Here is a 21,018-nt window from a genome sequence, read left to right as displayed (position 1 = left end):
TTCAACAAGTGCAATTATTTTGCATATGCTGTGGTATTCTGCAGGTACAAAGTAAGACGAAAACCAAACTCATTTTATTATTTGTTAAGGACCCACTGAGCACCCCCACAGGGCGTAATGTGGCCCAGATACCGTGCCCACAGAGTAGGCCCCCAGTGGGGCCCACTTTGAGCCTGCAACATGCCAACAGTATGTACACAGGACCCGCAGTGGGAGCCCAAACCCAGCCCAAAGTGTGGGACCTACACATGCCCCACATTTCACGCCGGTGCCGACATTTTCTGCCCACAGTGGGCCCACACGGGCCCCAAAGGGCATTTCAATTTCTCCCATTCTTTTTAACAGAAGTGGTCCGTCTCTAATAAATACACAGTCTCTGGCAGCACACGGTCGCTAGAGGGCACGCCTCACACTGCCAGCGACAAAACGACCTCATCTCATTCGTTATCAATGAGAGCTGGTGACAGATGTTGGCGTGTCCAGCGACTCGACAAAGTTGAGAAATGTTTAACTCTATCCTATGTCGAAGAGCGACTTTCGGGAGCGACAGCCAATACAAGAGAAGATGGTAGAGCTCACGTGATCCTAATATTTAAAAAATAATATTCATTGTAAAGAAACAGTGCTGTTTAGACTCTCCATACACACACTAGCGACCTAACCGCCAGCCACTGGCGACATGCAGCGATCACCCACCTATCTGTTAATGATTATGGGTTTCAGGATGATGGCCAAATATTACAAATAGAAACATTTTAGTTATTTTGTAGTGTCTATCCATCAATGGAAGAACCTGAGCAGACTAACCTGAAAGTCTGTGTAGCCTATTAGCTCCCTCACAGCTGTAAAGTTGGACATGTTTCAAGAACTGTAGATAATTATGGTTATTTTAAAGCAGTCTAGTCAGAAGAGTTTGTTGTATTGAGATTATAGAGTTACTGCAGATACAGGGGAGGTCCAGACAGTAGGATGCTTGTGTATTACAGGTCATTTTTCGGATAAAATAAAATAATTTTGTGGGAGATGACTGTGTAGTAATCTCCCAGCAAACATGCCAGTGTGGGCCCACTGTGGGTAAGTGTGGGTTTTCTGTGGGACAGTGTGGGCAAGGGCAAACCCTTTGGGGCCCCATGTGGGCATTCTGTGGGCAAGCCCACAGTGGGCTTGCCCACAGAAAACCCACACAGGCCCCCAGTGGGTTAGTCCATGCGGGGCCCATAGTCGTTTTGCCCATTTGGGCCCACATGAGGATTTACTGTGGGCAACCCACAGTGGGCTTGCCTACAGAAAACCCACACAGGCCCCCAGTGGGTTAGTCCATGCAGGGCCCATAGTCGTTTTGCCCATTTGGGCCCACATGAGGATTTACTGTGGGCAACCCACAGTGGGTTTGCCCACAGAAAACCCACACGGCCCCCAGTGGGTTAGCCCATTAGGGGCCCATAGCAGTTTTGCCCATTTGGACCCACATGAGGATTTACTGTGGGCAACCCACATTTAGCATATAGTTAAAAATAGTTAAAAGTTTTGTTAAAAAATTGTTAAAAAGTTAAATATTTTATGTGGGTGTTTTTTAATTGGTTGCCAGATTTTGTCACAAACCCAACTAATCTCATATGGTATAGCCTACAATTTTTTGGGTGGGAGATATAGTCCCATCCAGTGATCATTAAGCTGTAAAATAGATAAAATCAGTTCCCATGATGTTTTTTTTATTATTATTATTTTACTAAAATAAATGTTATTGTATCTGTTGTTATTAAAATATACAATTATAAACTCAATTATGCTCAAGAAACATTTCAGTTGTGCTGCTTAACATTTTTGTGGAACAATGATGTGGTAAGATTAAAAAAGACAGATATTAATATTTTTATTCATCAAGGATGCATTAAATTGAACAAAAGTGACAGAAGACATTTATAAAGTTACAAAAGATTTCTATTCAATAAATGCTTTAATAAAATTAATAAATGCTGTTTATTAAACTGAAAAAAGTATACATTTCTACAAAAACGTTAAGCAGCAAAAACAGTTTTCAACATTGATCAATTGTAATAATATTTTACAATTTTTACTTTACTGTTTGATGAAATAAATGCAGCCTTGGTGAGCACAAGACTTCTTATAAAATCTTAACTTCATACATGTTTAGTAAAACTTATGTTAGGTAATTGACTTCTTTGTCACAGGACAAAAATAGCCTTGACTGCTGTCATGAATGGGCCTACATATGTAGTATGAGAACTTAATATTAAAAGCCTAGTTTATCTTCCACAATAAGAAAAAGGGAGGGAGGGGGGCACCACCACGAGTTTACCATTTAAAGAATTAACATGGATTATGGCAGTTAAAAAAACACTACACACTTGCAGGCTGGATAATTTAAATACATTAATTTAAATTTTTTGTTTATTTTTCCTTGCGCCAGGTAGACATAAAAGGTAGGCTATATATATATATATATATATAAAATACATTAATATTGTAATATTATAATAAATTTATTTTTTAAAAATGATAAAAATATACTTTACAACTTTACACCTCGCGTGCAAGGCCCGCGAAAGAACCTGGAAGCCGGTATAAAAGCTCTGATCAACGGCAATCAAGTGCACAGCACGTCGACGACTCCATCTGTGGACATCCTGACTGTACTGAAGACATCCTGAAGAAAGAGGTTTCCTGAGGTAAAATACTTTTTAAACTATTGTATTCAAATAACTTAAAACTTATAACTCCAATACAAATATCAATGACAATTAAAAGTATTAAGAAAACGTATATCAAATCTTGAATTATGAAAAAAGGACACAGGCGGTCTGAGGGAACAATTTGTTTTTCTTAGGCTATTGCAGTTTCAAACACATTAATAATAATAATATAACCCCTCTTCATATTTTATATAAAACCCAATTAATTATCAATTGACGGACTACCTTTTACCAACTCTAATGTTCACGTAAACAGGTTTTGCTACCGTCTACACCGTCAATAACCGTTATGTCGTTATATCTGTGTGACGTCATTTGGGCATTTGCGCTAATGGAGAATATCTGGTCAAATTGAAAATATCATATTTCCAAATTTCACTAAATTAAATGTCAGTCATTTTTAAATACCAAGGAGTTGTTGTCATGGTGAAACCTCCAAACATTTACTGCGGTCAAGCCAGCCGCCACTTCGAAATGAGCGGCCGCACCTATATTTCGTGGTGCGCGTATACACTGGTTATTGCGGTATGACCGTCAGAACTAAAACAGGTTAAATTCCTGCTAAGGCAATTTCACATGCATTCATTTATTCTGTCTGTCTGTCTGTCTGTCAGAAAGAAAGACAGAACGAAAGAAAGATTTTAGCACACCTCACAACCTGTCACTGCATGATATATTGAATTTCAAAATAAGAACCCCCCCCAAAACTCATATATTACCTTTTTTGTCCATACATTCAGAAAATCATAAAAATAAAAGTCCTAGCTTCCACAGACCAATTTCACCTCAGGTGGGGAGGACACCTTCTCAAGGTGTGAACTACAATGTTTCAGGACATTCTGATGTTTTATTCCAAAATAAGAGCCCCCAAATCTCGAATATTAGATGTTTTGTTTACACATTCAGAAAATCATAAAAATAAACGTCCTAGCTTCCACAGACCAATTTCACCTCATATGGAGAGGACACCTTCTCAAGGTGTCAACTACATGTTTCAGGACATTCTGATGTTGTCTCCCAAAATAAGAGCCCCCAAAACTTATATATTACCTGTTTTGTCCATACATTCAGAAAATCATAAAAATAAAAGTCCTAGCTTCCACAGACCAATTTCACCTCAGATGGGGAGGACACCTTCTCAAGGTGTGAACTACAATGTTTCAGGACATTCTGATGTTGTCTTCCAAAATAAGAGCCCCCAAAACTCGAATATTAGATGTTTTGTTTAATAGTTCCAAAATAACGCCACAGCCAAACGGTTGTGCGCCATGCATCTCCAGACAATAGATTGGTGCTGAAGAGTTTGAATTTGAACGATTCAATGAGTCACTCCTTAACACACATATTTGGTATTTAACACCTCTTTAAAAGCCTGCTAAATTAATAAATGCATTTAAATAAATAAAGTTTTGTACTTTTTCACTACAGTTTCAGTATAGCTGTACTGTGAATATACTAACGTGTTACTGCTTTAATTTAGGCAAAGTATCTGGCAACAGTTGGGGGTACAAGCCCAACCTCCAACACCAGACGTATTCTGGTCTGCATGCTGACCACCTCACTTGCCCAGCAACTGTGCTGGAAGGGCTCTGGCCAGAAGATGGCCTTTGGGCAGATGTTGGTCTGCAAAGCAGTTATAGGTACAGTATATAATGTTTATATGTGATAAGCCCGTATAACAGGAATAAAAATTAAAAAAATAATAAATGGGAAGGAAAAATCAGTAGTCAGGTGTAAATGTACAGTAAATGAACAATGTTTGATCTGTCTCCATGTTTCCTGTAGCCAGTAATCCTCGTCAAAGTGCAAAGGAGGTTGAAATGGCGTAACAGTACTTGAACAACCCTTATTTTGTTTTTAACATTTGTATTTCAATTGATCCTTTCTCACTTAGATGCTGTGACAAAAAGCAGCCAAGCCACTGCATGCGAGGTGGAAGCGTCCATAAAAACGTGGCTCCGTAATGCAAGGGACAGAGATGGGGGAAGGCAAGGAAGGGCCAGAACTGCAATGAGGGAAATACCTACTGAGGGGATTGGTTTTTAATTTACTTTCATATGTGTTTTAAATATTCTGTGGTTCTGTTTTTGTGTGTTTATTGCTGTTTTAAACTGCTCTATTGCTTTTTTATTGCTGGTTAAAAATAAATCTCAATGTATTATTATTAATTATAATTATTATTAATGTCTGTAAATAAATTATTTTAAAAAAAACATGACCCTCGATTTATTGCTGCTACCTTTAACAAGTGCAATTGTTCTGTATAAAGTAAAGTACCCACACTCCGTGTGCTCAAACTTTGCACCTACACCCACAGTGTGCCCACATCCAGCCCACATGAGGGCCCACTCTAATTTGGGCTGTCCCACTAGGGCCCCACCTGGACCCCATAGTGTGGGGCCCACGCGTGCCCCACATTTCACACCGGTATTTGGGCCCACAATAGGCTGCCCACAGTGGCCCCACATGGGCCCCTAAGGGATTTGCTGTGGGCCCACAACTGGCCCCAATGGGGGCCCACTCTACTTACTGTGGGCCTGCCCACAGTCAGCCCACACTTTGGGGTGTACCACTGGGGCCCCACCTGGGTCCCATAGTGTGGTGCCCACACGTGCCCCACATTTCGCGCCGGTATCTGGGCCCACAGTGGGCTGCCCGCAATGGCCCCAAACGGGCCCCAATGGAGCATGTTTGCTGGGCTCAATCTAGCTTTATAATTGTTAGTTTAAATACATAATATCTGTATCTAAATGCTATAATTTTCATGAAACGTTTTAGTGTTGACTGAACAACTGACCCTGTTTATAAATTGAATTTATTGTTCTCGTGTAGGAAATAACAATGTAGCAGCCACACAATACACTTTACAGTACAAAAATAACCACATGCAATACAAATAAACATATTTATTATAAACATTGTACACAAAAGTTAAATGTTCTCTGTAAAGCAACTATAAAACATCATAATACATCACTTTCAAACGTGATAAAACATCTAATTTCAAAACATGTGAATCATTCACACAAAACAAGATGCTAAATAGAAATTAACAAATTCTCAAACTTTCAGCACATGTACACACACATGTTAGCACAATAATGCAATCGTTTATGTGTAATTAATTGCGGGCCGTTTCTGGATTTACATCGTAGCCGGACCGTAGGTAGATAATATAAGTAATCCCCCCTGTTGACTTATTGCCAATAAAGTGAAAAGAGCACACAAACCATTTTTACAAATCTTTTTTTAAATATATGTTCCTAGTCAATCCTTTTGTAGAGAGCCAATGGAAGAGGCAGCATCTGGGACTGGAGCAGCAAACATGTCCGTGCGGGCCCACCATGGGCAAGTGTGTGTTTAATGTGCGAGAGTGTGGGCAGGGCAAACCCACACTAGGGCCCCATGTTGGTTAGCCCACGCGGGGCCCACAGCAGTTTTGCCCTCTGGGGAGTTTTTTCACAATCAGGCAGTCCAGAGATTATAAACAATTAACAAATCTAGTATTTAGTAAGTTTGTAAAAACCGTGAAGATTTTTATACTTAATTTTTATTTTTTAATTGTTTTAATTTGATTTTATACTTGACTTGCTAATGTTTTAATGAATGTAAAAGTTATATTACTATTCTAGTCAGCACTGGTGCAAAGAGGATTCAATTACAGCTGCCGAGGGAGTGATTGTAAATTTGACATCTTTCTCTCTTCTGACTGATGTAATCCATCTCTCTATATTTGTTTCCTCTTTTGGAAAGTACACAATAGTGGATTTGTTTTTTACTGTTGGAGACCAAAGACCCTTTTAAAATGTCTGGGTTTGGAATGCACAAGTATAGTAAAGTATTCCATAGAGGTACAAGGAAGACCATAGCAAATATGAATTTTGCGCTGCAATTTACTCCAAAAGATAAGAAAAAAATATACTAAATTATATAACAATTTATTTATTTTTCTGTTTTTATTTCTTAATATGGATGTCCATACAGTACAATAAAATAATAGTGATTAATCTACTAATTTCAGAATAAAACAAATAATTATCTCAACAAATAAAGAGATGGATTCTGGACTGTCTTACAGTCAGAAGAGATAAAGATGTTAAATTTACAGTCACTCCCTCAGCAACAGCAGTGTTTTTTTGTTGTTGTTGTAATTTCATACCAGGCTAATATACAAGTACAATTATAAATGTATATTTTCAATCAAAATATAAAACTTTGCCAGACTTACGTTAATTGCGTCCATTACAAAATATACAGAATTGGCCACGAGCCAAACTGACACTCAATGGAGCGAATTTAAAATGATTGTCAACAGCTGACTGGAAATCTATTGTGCGTTACTGATCATAATTTGTTAGCTTTTAATTATAGGTTTTGAATATTTAGTGTGTATTTCGCTTTAGTAGTTAGTGTTAGTATAAGTAATAGTTATTAAGTAAGTTTGTATTTGTATATTCGTTTTGTATATTAGGAAAATATAAATGGACCATCGGTCATTGACCATTATCTGTGGAAAAATTGAAGGTACGCATGTCTAATGTTTGTACAAGTCATACTATAACCTCTAAATGTTTGATGAAATTAAACCTTCACTTGGTTTCATCTTAAGATTTGTAACCGTCTTAATGCGAGAATTGTTGCTATTTATCCACTGTTTATCGTGTTTAGTTGGGAGAACCTCAACACCTACAACCAACTGTAGCTGTAGAAGGGTTACATAACTAGACATCATCCATCTAATACAATAAACACTAAATCGTAATAATAAAATAATGAAAAAAAGTTAATTTCTGACCCTGCTGTTCACTGTAAACTGTCCAATAAAAGCAACAACAAAAAAATAATAATAATAATAATATTTTTTTATTTAAATTAAAAACTTTGAATAAAGAAAGGTGGCTATAGGATCTGGAGATCATCATTTTCTGTTTCATTAATTTCTTTATTTAAATACATTTTGACAGAATATGTGGTTAAAGACAACTTTTATGAGCCTAGTGAGGCTGAATAAATTAATTAAAAATATCTCACAATAAAAGAATATCACTGCTATGTATTGTGAAGTTACACACAACTTTTGGCCATTTGAAGGAAACTGTTAATAAACACCCTTCGTCAGATGCCCATGAATTTAGACATATTGAATACAAAAGGCAAAGTATGTATTTATAAAAACAGTATATCACAGTAATTTGTATCAAACTGATAATTTATCATATTTACCCAATATTTTTTAATTTTCAACCACATAAAGTTACGAGTATGATCAAGTGTTGCATGTGTTGGTATCTGTTCAATCTGTAGTGTAGCTTTGTGGATTTGCATAATTGTTCTGTTACACTTTAGTTACAAGTATATGATTATATTTGTCTTTTTTCAGATCATTTTCTTGGTGTGTTCTGTTGTCTTAAGTATTACTCAATATTACTCTGCAAGAGGATGTGTTTTGCAATTCTTATAAAATATGGACAAAGAAAGATAACAAATAGGTTTCAAATTTTAAGTATTTCTCTATAGCGCCAACATTTGGGACTAGGTCATTCAAAATTAAAACACCCTGAGTGTATGCCTTAGACAAACCATATACAATGTTTTAATGAATTAATTTTACATTATTTTGTTTTAAAAACATGTACACTTCACTAAGTTCTGTTTTCCGCAGAAAACAGAGGTCTGTCCAAGAGTTGAAAGTCTGATGGCAGGAAGGGGTGATTAGCACACGGTATGTGCCGTGGCGCCATGCCCATCTCGAGACTGAAGTCTGAAGCCAGTGCTGAAGTGGTCACATATGCATCAACCCGAGCAAAGCGACCGCGGCCGAGTATGCCATATGCCCCAGGAGCCTCTGGAACTGTTTGAGAGGAACCACTGTTCCTGGCTTTAATCGAGCGAGGCACCTGAGCACTGACTGCGCGTGCTCGGTTGTGAGGCACGCTGACATTGAGACTGAATCTAACTCCAAGCTGAGAAAAGAGATGCTCTGAACCGGAGAGAGCTTGCTCTTTTCCCAGTTGACCTGAAGCCCCAAATGGCTGAAGTGTGTGAGCACCTGGTCCCTGTGGGCGCATAATAACCCTCAAGAGTGTGCTAGGATGAGCCAGTCATCGAAGTAACTGAGTATGCGGATGCCCACTTCCTGTAGGGGTACAAGGGCTGCCTCTGCGACGCGAGGGTACAGGGACAGGCCGAAGGAGAGGACCTTGTACTGATACGCCTGGCAGTCGAACGCGAACTGCAGAAAGTGTCTGTATCGAGGTAGAATGGAGACGTGGAAGTATGTGTCCTTTAGGTCTACCGCCGTGAAACAATCTTGATGCCGAACGCAGGTTAAAATTTGCTTTTGCGTGAGCATTTAGAACAGCAGTCTGTGTAAAGTCCGGTTGAGAACTCGCAAGTCCAAGATTGGCCGCAACCCACTTTTTTGGATACGATGAAGTAAGGGCTGTAGAAACCCTGCTTCATCTCAGCTGGAGGGACAGGCTCTATCGCGTCCTTGAGTAGCAATTTTTGCTCGTAAGGTGCTGCCGTTTTCACTGCCCATTGACGTGGAGTGAATACCGCTGAAACGAGGCGGGAGCCTGGCGAACTGAAGCCGAGTCGGACGGTCCTGGCCAGCAAACGCGATGGGCTGGGTAGCGCAAGCCATGCTTCTAAACTCCGTGTGAGGGGCACTAATGGGACGGTCATTTTGGACGTGCCGGGTGGGGCTTCATGGCGGGGGGGAGCAGGTAATAATGTGTCATGAGGCAAAAGCGTGTCCCGAGGCTTGGGTGCTGAGAAAAGACTCAAAGAACTTACCTTCGTGCACCTGGCTTTTAGGGGCTTCACGGGCCCTAGAAGAGGTCCTGGAGATGGGGGGCATATGCGGAGCTGCCTGTTTCCCTCGGCGGGCAGAAAGAGGGCGGCCTGCGCTGTGGCAGCATGGCATGATGTGAGAGATGGCCTCCGCCTCTTCACTGCCAAAAACTGCTGGGCGAATTCATCGACGGTGTCGCCGAAGAGGCCGAGCTGGGAGACAGGGGCGTTGAGAAAGCGTGCCTTGTCAACGTCATGCATCTCGACCAAGTTCAGCCACAGATGGCATTCCTGGACCACGAGGGTGTCCATTGCCCACCCACCTGTGACCTTCGTAGCTTTGAGAGTGAGGTCGGTGGCAGAGCGCAGTTCCTGCAGCACGTCGGGATCAGGACTACCCAGGTGTAGATCTTTAAGTGCCTTGGCTTGGTGTACTTGCAGGAGAGCCATGGCGTGCAAGGCGGAGGAGGCCTGTCCAGTGGTGCTGTAGGCTTTCGCAGTCAGTGACGACATGGTCTTACAGGCCTTGGAGGGAGTACCAGGCGGATCTGCCAGGTGGCGGCGACTGCCCTGTCCACCTGAGGGACCTCCGTGTATCCGTGGACCACCCCACCGTCCAGGGTAGTGAGAGTGGACGAGCGAGGAGGTCAGTTACGGGCAGTAAAAGGTGCCCTCCACGAAATCATCAGCTCGTCATGTACTTCCTGGAAGAAAGATACCGGGAGGCTGGGGGTGGCGCCCTGAGCCGAGGTACCAATCGTCAAGCCAAGTGGGGGGAAGACGGAAGGTTCCAGTCCAGCCCAATGCTCACAGCGGCCCAGGAAAGAATGACGGCCATCTGCGCTTCAGACTCAGACTGGGTGGGCTGGCCCGAGGGCGGCAGCCAAGTCCAATCTTCAGCGTCAGACGCCTGAGCGCTCTCCAATGCAGCGGCGATGTCATCATCCAGACCTGGCTCTAGGGAGGAGGCAAACTGGTATGCCAGGTTCGTGGGGCTGCGCCCGGCGATACAGAGCCCGCTGCCATCTCCAAATCGCCTCCATCACCAGCCGGGTCGTCCTCAATCCCGTGGGAAGGAGGGACGCTAAGGCGGCTGGAGTTGCGTTCGTCTTTAAGAACAAAAGCCTTGACTGCTACATTGCCATGGTCATGTTCTCTCAATAAGAACATGAACCATCCACAAATGCTGCCTCAGTGCGATCGTGATCCAGGCACACGAGGCAGTGTCTATGACTTGCGGATCTGGAGAGATATCTACCACATCCAGGAAATTCACAGCGGCAGAAGGGCATCTTTAAAAAGACGCGACCTGAAAAGGACGTTCAACGCTCGCTTGTGTATGTTGCTCTTTTACCAGAAAAAACTCTTTTACAGAAAATATACTCTTTTAGAGAAATCACTCTCTTTTCTGAGAGAAGCGCTGTCGAAGCTCCCCCCCTCATATCCAACCGAAGCTCTCTTGCAGAGGTGGGTGAAGCATTCGTGAACACAGCTCGCTGATCACACAACCACTCGGCTCCGAAGAAAAAATCGGACTGACAGACGCACACCCGCTTCCATTTATACCCATATGTCCGGGGGTGGGACATGCAAATTCTGTCTGCCAATTTCATATTGGCCTGTTCTCAAGTTCAGAGGTATGCAAGGCTCTCAAGAAAGACCCCTTGTGTCACTAAAATCGACACAACTTCCAGAAGGGGAACCAGCTGATTGGAAAAATACAAAGTGCGCTCACTCTACAAAACACGTAAGTCGTTTAGATAATCTGAGTGGCACTGAGTGTAGAAGTAGTGCCAGTGCCATTTCTTGCAAGCAATGTTTGTACCCCTACCATAACTTAAATTAGGTATGGGCATGCTCTTACCTGATTGGGCAATAGGTGTGTAAAATTGTGTCTGGGTACAGAGGTGGAGCAGTATGGGATTAACCTGTAGCTCGATAGAAGGCAAAGCCTGTATAAAACAGAGTCCTTGTTTTTGTTTAACACACAATAGAGGCTCCTGATCATTTGTAAAAACGTGATAGCAAAAGTTCAGCTCATCATAGTTGTGCCAATGAAAACAACCCTGAAACCGTGCATATTTTTCTTCTATAGCGAATTATGGCAAAGCCAGGAAGAAAGCAAAAAATTAGATTTCTTCTTTTCTCCTGTCTGAAAGTGACAGCAGGCTGGGGAAGTATCATCGAAAAAGGCAGTGAGTTTCTTTGTTTTAGCATTGATTATTTAAAACTATAATGATAGAAGAAGTAAATGTTAGAGGTAGAGGTAGTGTAAAATGAAAGTACCTCATTATCTTTCTGTCTAAAACGAATTAATATTGTGTTTACATACTCTTTTACAATCACTAACATACATGTTAAGATATTTCATTATTGTGAAATTTTGTTTGTAACATTTTATTTATACCCAGAGTTCCAGTCTTCTGAAGAAGAAAACATTATCATCCCTCGGAAGAGCTCTGTACCGATGCCACCATTTCCATCATCTCCACCAGTCCCACCAGCTCCACCAGCCTCTTCTCCACACTCGACTCATCAGGAAGGCTAGCAGACAATTACTCGTAAGCATTGGTTTTAATCTTTCTTGTATCACTGTTTTTCCAAAAGATTATGTTTTCTCCCTTTGCCTGATTATGCTCTCTCTCTCTCTCTCTCTCTCTCTCTCTCTCTCTCTCTCTCGCGCTCTCTCTCGTGCGCTCTCTCTCGTGCACATGCTAACCACCCCGCTTGCTCAACAATTGTGCTAGTGTGGCTCTGGCCAGAAGTTGGCCTTTGGGGATATGCTGGTCTGCAGAGCAGTCATAGGTACAGTATGTAATGTACATGTGCGATAAGACCTTAGAAGGCGAACAATTTATTGTTAGGCCAAATTACAGAATATTTTTGGCTGTGGCTCAACCAGGCTAGACCTTTTTTCAGCTGACATTTGTTTAGTTTTGACAAAAACTATTACGGTACTACTATATACTAAAAGTTAGCCAACATTTTATAACCAGAGGTTGCATTAACTGAAAAGTGTCTGTCATTTAATGAATTTTAAAAACACTGACAGATAATTAAAAATGCTTTCCGTCATTTTGACAGAAAATAAAATCGTCCCTGATTTCGGTTTTGAAATCTTTGTTAACCTGCACTTTATGTGCTAAACAAAACATATGACTGGAAAGTGATATCTAAATTAGGGCCTAATAATAATGAAGAATGAAGCATGAATAACATACCATATTTTGCTTGTCAGGACATTGTTCTGCACACTCCGCGAGTGAAAGGGAGATGCATGTGAGACCTGATGTGAAATGAAATCATCCGCTTCTGTCATATATTCCCTGTCTTTGTCTAGACTTTTATGTTGAAATTCTTGTTTAGTTCCCGGTTCCTGTGTTAGTTTTGTAGTCCTTTGTAGTTTTATTTCATGATTGATTCTCCCTGATTGTTTCCCCAGGTGTTCTGTGTTTTCCTTTGTGTATTTAGCCCTTGTTTCCCTTGGTTAGTTGGTCAGTCTTTGCATGTATTGTTGGATGCTCTGTGCCTGGTTCCCTGTGTTTTGTTTTCATTATATTCTGAGTTAGTTTGTTTATTCATTTGTAAATAAAGCTGCGTTTGGATCCTCATTTTTCACCTGCCTTGTCACAGAAAGACTGACCCTGTGGGACCTGCAGTGGGACAGCGCAGACCCATCCCAAAGTGTGGGCATACTGTGGGCATGTTTCATGCCCACTCTGCTTAGTGTTGGCAGTCCACACTCATCCCACACTTTTGGGCTGGCCCACTGGTACCCCACCTGGGCCCCATAGTGTGGGGCCCACACGTGCCCCACATTTCATGCTGGTACCGAGGCCCACAATGGACAAATTAGACCCGAATAATTTCAGAGGCATTTGTGTGAGCAGTAATCTGGGGAAGTTATGTAGTAGTATTTTAAATAATAGAATTGTAAACTTCCTTAACAAACACATTGTCCTAAGCAAGAGTCAGATTGGCTTCCTTCCAAATTATAGAACTACGGACCACATTTACACCCTACACACTCTAATCAATAAACACGTAAACCAGACAAAAAAAGGGAAAATATTTGCATGCTTTGTTGATTTCAAAAAGCATTTGATTCTATTAGGCATGACGGACTATATTACAAAGTGGTGTAGGGGGTAAAGTTTATGACATCATAAAATGTATGTATTCGGACAACAAATGTGCAATAAGAATTGGCAACAAACAAACAGATTTCTTCACCCAGAAGAGAGGAATGCGGCAGAGCTGTAGTCTGAGTCCAACACTGTTCAACATTTACATTAATGAATAAGCGGTGCAGTTGGAACAGTCTACAGCCCCTGGACTCACTCTGCAAGACAAAGACATCAAGTTTTTGCTTTATGCAGATGACCTGGTGCTGCTGTCACCCACCCCACAGGAACTACAGCAACATCTGGACCTGCTGGAGAACTACTGCCAGAACTGGGCCCTGGCAGTAAACCTGAAGAAGACAAACATTATGGCCTTTCAGAAAAAGCCCAGATATCAGGAACACAGATACCAGTTCTCTCTAGGCAGCACCGTCCTAGAGCACACGATGCAGTATACTTGTCTTGGCCTGATTATCACTGCATCAGGGAGCTTTAGTAAGGCTGTGAATGCACTTAAAAGTAAAAGCTTGAAGAGCTCTATACTCTATTAAGAAAAAGTTCTACAATATTGAATTACCAATTCCAATCTGGTACAAGATCTTTGATAGTGTCATACAGCCCATAGCGCTGCATGGAAGTGAGGTATGGGGTCCACTCAGTGATCAGAACTACACTAGATGGGACAAATATCCAACAGAAGCCCTACACACAGAATTCTTTTTGAAATTTGAAATTACAAAGGAAAACACCCAGTAATGCATGTAGGGCAGCATCAGGACGATTCCCATTGATTATTAACATTCAAAAAGATCTCTACATTTTTGGATGCATTTAAAATCAAGTACCACAGAATCGCTACATTTTAAACCGCTACAAACCCAAGAACTGAACCCTGAAAAAAGTCCCATCAGTCAGCTGGTTCTGAGACTCACTAACCCGGTTAACACTACTAACACTAACCAGCCTCAGACCAGCACTGCTTTACAACAAAACATCAGAATAAATCAGATCATCAAATAATCTAAAATTACCTATCTGGAACATTGGAATCAAGAAACTAAAACACAAAGCAAATTACAATTCTACCGAACACTAAAATCAAAGTATGAATTGGAAGAGTATCTCCTGACTGTCAGAGATACAAAGCAGAGACAGATCCTGAGAAAGTACAGGCTCAGTGAGCACAGTCTCGCCATCGAGAAAGGCAGACACCAAAAACAGACACAGTTACCCAGAGAAGAAAGGGTGTGTGCTCACTGTATGACAGGTGAGGTCGAGACAGAGGTGCACTTTCTCCTTCACTGCCCAAAATGTAAAGATACAAGGGACATTTATATAGATACATTTACAAACAGCATAGACAAATTTATAACCATGACAGAACAAGAAAAATGTTATATAATTCTAGGAGAGGGACACACAGCAGCACTGGCTGCAAGATACATTTTAACGTGTCACAGCCTGAGAGACAGTGGGTAAATATGTTTTATGTTTTACCCTAGTGTGTCACCCTAATGTTCACCACAGTGACCCTCAGTTTATGTGTTTATATTCATTTATGTGTAAGTGGTCCTCAGTTATTTAAACACTGTGGTCTACAGCAGTTCTCATCTTGTTTTTGTATTTATTTTTATTATTTATTTTTATATTTGTTAAATTGTTCAATTAAATGTAATTATAGATTAAGATGTAGTTCTGTTTTTACACAACATCTGCTTTGGCAATATTGTATTGTTTACAATCATGCCAATAAAGCCACTTTGAATTAAATTGAATTGACAGACAGACAGACAGACAGATAGAGAGATGATAGACAGACAGACAGATATCTAGATAGACAGATGGACGGACAGACAGATAGCTAGATAGACAGATGAACAGACAGACAGACAGACAGACAGACAGACAGACAGATAGATCCAAAATCATACAGTTGTACTTGCTATAGTTTACTTCCATGTTACTTTTTCATCAAATAGCAATATTTAATTTTTAATTCCACCTTGAAGAATAAATAACATGTGTACATGCATATGATACTGGTAATTCACCATTGTCACTGAGAATCAACTTGATGTACTAGTCATTTGGAAGAATATACTTATTTGTCTTGTAATAAACAAAGATATAGATACCCTGTGATAAACTTGTATAGATTTTAAATATTCATAAAAAATGTAATTGATGAAAGTCTTTAATTGAAGAAGGAACCTACACTTTTGGTAATTATTTGCCATTTATTTATTTTTTACACTAGGCCTATTCATAAGTTGAGGATAAAAGGTGTGGGCATAAATAAACGAAATGGATGAGGTCCCGGGTCACTAAAGTCCTGAGGTAGGCTATAAGGTTTAAATGAGGGGTGTCACTGACTAGCAAGCCTAGACCCAGATATGAAATTAAACTAAAATCACGATATATAGCTTTCCAGTCTCTGAATATAATTTCAACCTTTATATTTGCAGTTTGTTCTTTGGCTGTTGCGTCTCACCCCATGCGTGTCAAGTTTTAAGAAAGTGTTTTTGAACACATGGCGCGTCCTCTGTGAACGCCCCATTCTTCTGCGTACAGAGATGCGTTGCTGTCATCCCTGCCATGTTCAGTGTAGTGCACTTGTTACGCGGATGTTGAGGAAGTGGTGAGTGACATGAGTATGAGTCGCAGTTGATTCTGGACCGTGAGAAAACAGATTAATATTGCTCTGCCATGGACACTATCGGCGTGTCGCGCACGGATCCGCTCGATGACTATGAACTGATACAACGCATCGGCAGCGGGACATATGGAGATGTGTTCAAGGTAAGTCAACGGAACAAACGCATCTTCGGAAATGATTTCCATGCGTAATTTCCATACAATCACTCAATTAATTAATTGAAAAACTGTCCCCAAGAATGGCTTTGTATTTGATGCTGAAGATCTGTCTGTATCAATGATGTAATCCCTTACTATAATTGACCATATAGTTTCCCCCATAATATGATACTGCGGTTATACTGATACAAATCACAAATAAAATTAATATGTTGAAACTTTCCGAATGAGTCTGAACTGTTGTTATTCTTAGTTTGCATCATGAATTGGCAACAGTTTAAGTTATGCTTACTATTATTGTGTACAAACTCTCTGAACAATGTACTGCAGTATGACTTCAGTTTTCACACCTCAATGGTTTTGATGTTCTGTAACGCCCATGTGGCTCATTGGACTGCAATTCCCACCCTTAGAATCACAATACTTCATGCATCAGGCCTATATGTTCAACACTGCATGTCTATCTCTTTACTGTATTTGTCCCTTTCTATGAATTGAACCGATCATAATGGCATAATGGTTGCACCAGCTGTGCGTTAGTTAGAACTTAGCCTAGTTGTGGCGTAAATGGGCATTAAGTCACAATTTACGCACCATTAAACTTAGGTAAGTCGTAACCCTACGTATAAACGAAATATTTACGGAATAAAAAAGCAGACTGAAATTTTATGACAACAATGAGCTCATGTTTTGCGTGACAGGCATCAATCATTTCAACATATGATGTTGACATTTACGAGAGAGAGAGAGAGAGAGAGAGAGAGAGAGAGAGAGAGAGAGAGAGAGAGAGAGAGAGAGAGAGAGAGAGAGAGAGAGAGAGAGATGTACTTTAGCGTCTCTTTAACATGAAACCGTCCTAACTGTGCAGTTTTTATGCATGCATCGCCCGGTGTTAAGTTTCTTACACATTCAAAATATGTTGTCCAGCCTGTTGTATTAGTATTTAGTATTTATTGTCATTTATTTTAGGCACAGCTTCCATAATATTTTTATTTACATAGGACAATATACTATTTATTAAATCTGCTTTTATTACGTGTCGTATTTTAATGGGGATTTAATTTATTACAGCTGACAGTTACGTGAACAAACAAGGTTTGAAAATCAACTGTAACAAGACCAAATTGAAGTTCATGGATTTTCAACACTTCTGTGTATAAATTTGAAGGCTGTTTATTGGATAAATACAGGTAAACGTCATATTATGAGACTACGCATTAGCCTACTTTACGGGGAGCTTACGACCTACTAGTTAAGTATTGCCTTAAGAACAGGTAGCGCAAATAAATTAAGTAGGCCTACTGACTTAGTTACAAACTAACTTGTAGTTACTAAGCCTAGTGGGAACTTTACGTCCTAACTTACGTGATAATTTACTTGAATTTGCTGGTGCAAACCTACCTTGGTGCCCTAAATGGGTGGACTGTCCATTTCTGCCACGCTGCCTGAACAAACATTAATCATTGGCCTAGATAATGGAGAAAGACACAATGCAGGATGTGATTTGATACAGCAGGAAAGAAAACAGGAAATGAGCGCTGCTACTTTTTTCATGTCACTGCCGCTTCACCTTTCCAGTAGCCTACCTGCCAATTCACTATTGGCTGCTGGTTACCATGGTTACAATTAACGGCTTAATTTTTCTTGGTGACTTGCATAGACCACAATGGCACATAGCGTAGGCTACCTCGTAAAATGTAAAGCTTTACTTTCAACGTAGAATGGTTATGTTTTTTTTTTTGTTTGTTTGTTTTTTTAAGGGAATAGTCCTTTTTGTAAGAAATTACATTATATCATTACGCAGAACACGTGTAGATGAGACGATCACATTTCCTTCTGAAACAGTCAAACCTCAAAGAAGTAGCGTGTATTTTTATCACGGATAATTTCTTACTGGTCGTGCATTGTTTGACAACCACAGAGACAAAACTTGAAGCAAAAAACAACAAACAAAAAAAAACACCTCACCATTGTTGTTTTATTCTAGAAATCTAGTAAAACATCCAGAAGGAACGTTAGTTATTACAGAGAATGATGACATCATACAAATTGAAAAACAAGGGCAAAAAGCTTGAAAGTGCAGTGCATTTCTTATGTTCCACATTTTCAACATGAGATTGCCTTGATGAAGGACTGCATTCATAGAAACGTTGTTTATATGGGCAGCTATCCCAGGTTAGCTTGATTACATCTCTGAAGAAGCACATGAACGAAAAACATGGGGGGAAACACTTCAACAGGCATTGCTTATGCTATCCACTTTTTTTGTTCTCTTGTTTAAAGGCCCATAGCATTAAGACTTCAGTCATCACAGCTATCAAAATAGTCAAACTGGACCCTGGTAAGTCATTAACAATATTGTTTTCATTTTGTGCTTTGCCTATTTGAATTGTACTGATGTGTATATTTTAGGGCTGTCAATTGTTTAAAATATTCACTTTCTGACCCCTGGAGAAAACAGGTTGTATTTCAAACTTGAATCGCTCCGATGGTAGGAACATGCTTTATTACAGTCCTGGCAGGGACATGAACAAAAATGTATTGCGTTAGTTTTTTAACATGTTATTTTTTATATATAATTAATCACAGTGAATTAATGCATTAAATCGACAACCGTAGTATATTTGTGTATAGTGATTTGTGAAATAGGTTGTCCCCTGTGTTCATGACCACGGAAGCTATCACCAGTCACAGCCCAGGAGGCCGTTCCCCAGTCACTGCCCATACCTACGACTAGAGATCGTTCCCCTGTCCCTTCCTGTACTCACAGCCACAATGGCTGTTCCCCCATGTGACAAAAATAAATAAAAGAAAGAAGACCCCTTTAGACGCTCATGATGGGTGTGTTGTTTTAACACATTTTGTTCAGGTCAAATTGAGTAACCCTAAGAGTAAACTTTTTGATATTAGGTACCCAAAAATGCATGATATATATATAAAAAGTTTAACTTTGCAAGGAAAGTCTTTTAATTAATGGTTACACCACTGATGGTTAATCATTTTTTGTGTGTGTGTGTGTGTGTGTGTGTGTGTGTGTGAGCGTGTATTTATCACTTTGTGGGGACCAAACGTCCCCATAAGGATAGTAAAACCCGAAATTTTTGACCTTGTGGGGACATTTTGTTGGTCCCCATGAGGAAAACAGCTTATAAATCACACTAAATTATGTTTTTTGAAAATGTAAAAATGCAGAACGTTTTCTGTGAGGGTTAGGTTTAGGGGTAGGGTTAGGTTTAGGTTTAGGGGATAGAATAAAGTTTGTACAGTATAAAATCCATTATGTCTATGGAAAGTCCCCATAAAACATGGAAACACAACATGTGTGTGTGTGTGTGTGTGTGTGTGTGTGTGTGTGTGTGTGTGTGTGTGTGTGTGTGTGTGTGTGTGAGCGTGTATTTATCACTTTGTGGGGACCAAATGTCCCCATAAGGATAGTAAAACCCGAAATTTTTGACCTTGTGGGGACATTTTGTTGGTCCCCATGAGGAAAACAGCTTATAAATCACACTAAATTATGTTTTTTGAAAAGGTAAAAATGCAGAAAGTTTTCTGTGAGGGTTAGGTTTAGGGGTAGGGTTAGGTTTAGGGGATAGAATAAAGTTTGTACAGTATAAAATCCATTATGTCTATGGAAAGTCCCCATAAAACATGGAAACACAACATGTGTGTGTGTGTGTGTGTGTGTGTGTGTGTGTGTGTGTGTGTGTGTGTGTGTGTGTGTGTGTGTGTGTGTGAGCATGCTTGCGCGCGTGCGTACATGCGTTGAGTGTGTTTTATTTTTTTTAATTATCAAATTGTTATCATCTCAGACACCCTTGTTAGTCAAAGACTCTTAAAATTAAATTATGTTTTGCCAAAAGATTATTGGTAAAATGTATCAAATTAAATAAACATTTTCATTTTACTCCAAAATTCCCTCAAAGAAATGTGAAAACAGAAAAGTCCAGTCAACACGTGAGGTTCTTGGCTAAATCTCAAAATTGGCACATATGATCCAATTAGTCAAACTGGCTGGTATATCGATCTAGTGTAAAGCTCTGTTACACAGGTTCTTTACTGCCTTCTGTGTTGGGCCTCCAAAATACATTTGCATCAACACATTTTCACGTACAGTATTCTGCCAGGCTACATAACTGAAAATGTAAATAAAGGAGTCTCAGTTGCACATGTATGCTCTGTCTCTTTCTCCATCAGGTGATGATATATCAAGCATTCAACATGAGATAACCATGATGAAGGACTGCACTCATAGAAACATTGTCGCCTATTTCGGCAGCTACTTCAGGTTAGCTCATTAACATCCTTCAAGTTGCAAATAAAAAAAACAAAACAATAGTGATGAATTTAAAATATAAAATAGTAGCATGCCGAAGTGAATCAAACCATTAAGCTTCTCCATAATCGACAGAAATAACAAGTTATGGATCTGCATGGAATTCTGTGGAGGAGGATCATTGCAGGACATTTATCATGGTACAGTTCTGTGTCTCTTCACTACATGACCTTATTTAGCCAATTCAATTTAGCATTTAATTAATTTATTTAGCAGATACTTTTATCCAAAGTTATCT

General features: G+C 40.0%; 1 protein-coding gene across 1 annotated transcript in view; it reads left to right on the top strand.

The window, feature by feature from the left end:
* The first annotated feature begins 16,313 nt into the window (after positions 1-16,313).
* Positions 16,314-21,018, top strand: part of LOC127624737 (mitogen-activated protein kinase kinase kinase kinase 2-like) — a 38,684-nt gene continuing 33,979 nt past the window's right edge. Inside the window, exons 1-4 of the mRNA XM_052099592.1 lie at positions 16,314-16,432; positions 18,731-18,788; positions 20,642-20,732; positions 20,856-20,920. Coding sequence (XP_051955552.1) covers positions 16,340-16,432; positions 18,731-18,788; positions 20,642-20,732; positions 20,856-20,920 — 307 coding nt within the window. The 5' untranslated portion in view covers positions 16,314-16,339. The remainder of the gene's footprint in view (positions 16,433-18,730; positions 18,789-20,641; positions 20,733-20,855; positions 20,921-21,018) is intronic.

This window comes from Xyrauchen texanus, chromosome 31 (genome assembly GCF_025860055.1).
Source record: "Xyrauchen texanus isolate HMW12.3.18 chromosome 31, RBS_HiC_50CHRs, whole genome shotgun sequence".
Taxonomy (NCBI): Eukaryota; Metazoa; Chordata; class Actinopteri; order Cypriniformes; family Catostomidae; genus Xyrauchen; species Xyrauchen texanus.
Note: the sequence above shows the minus strand (reverse complement) of the source record. Positions and strands in the feature narration are given on the sequence as shown.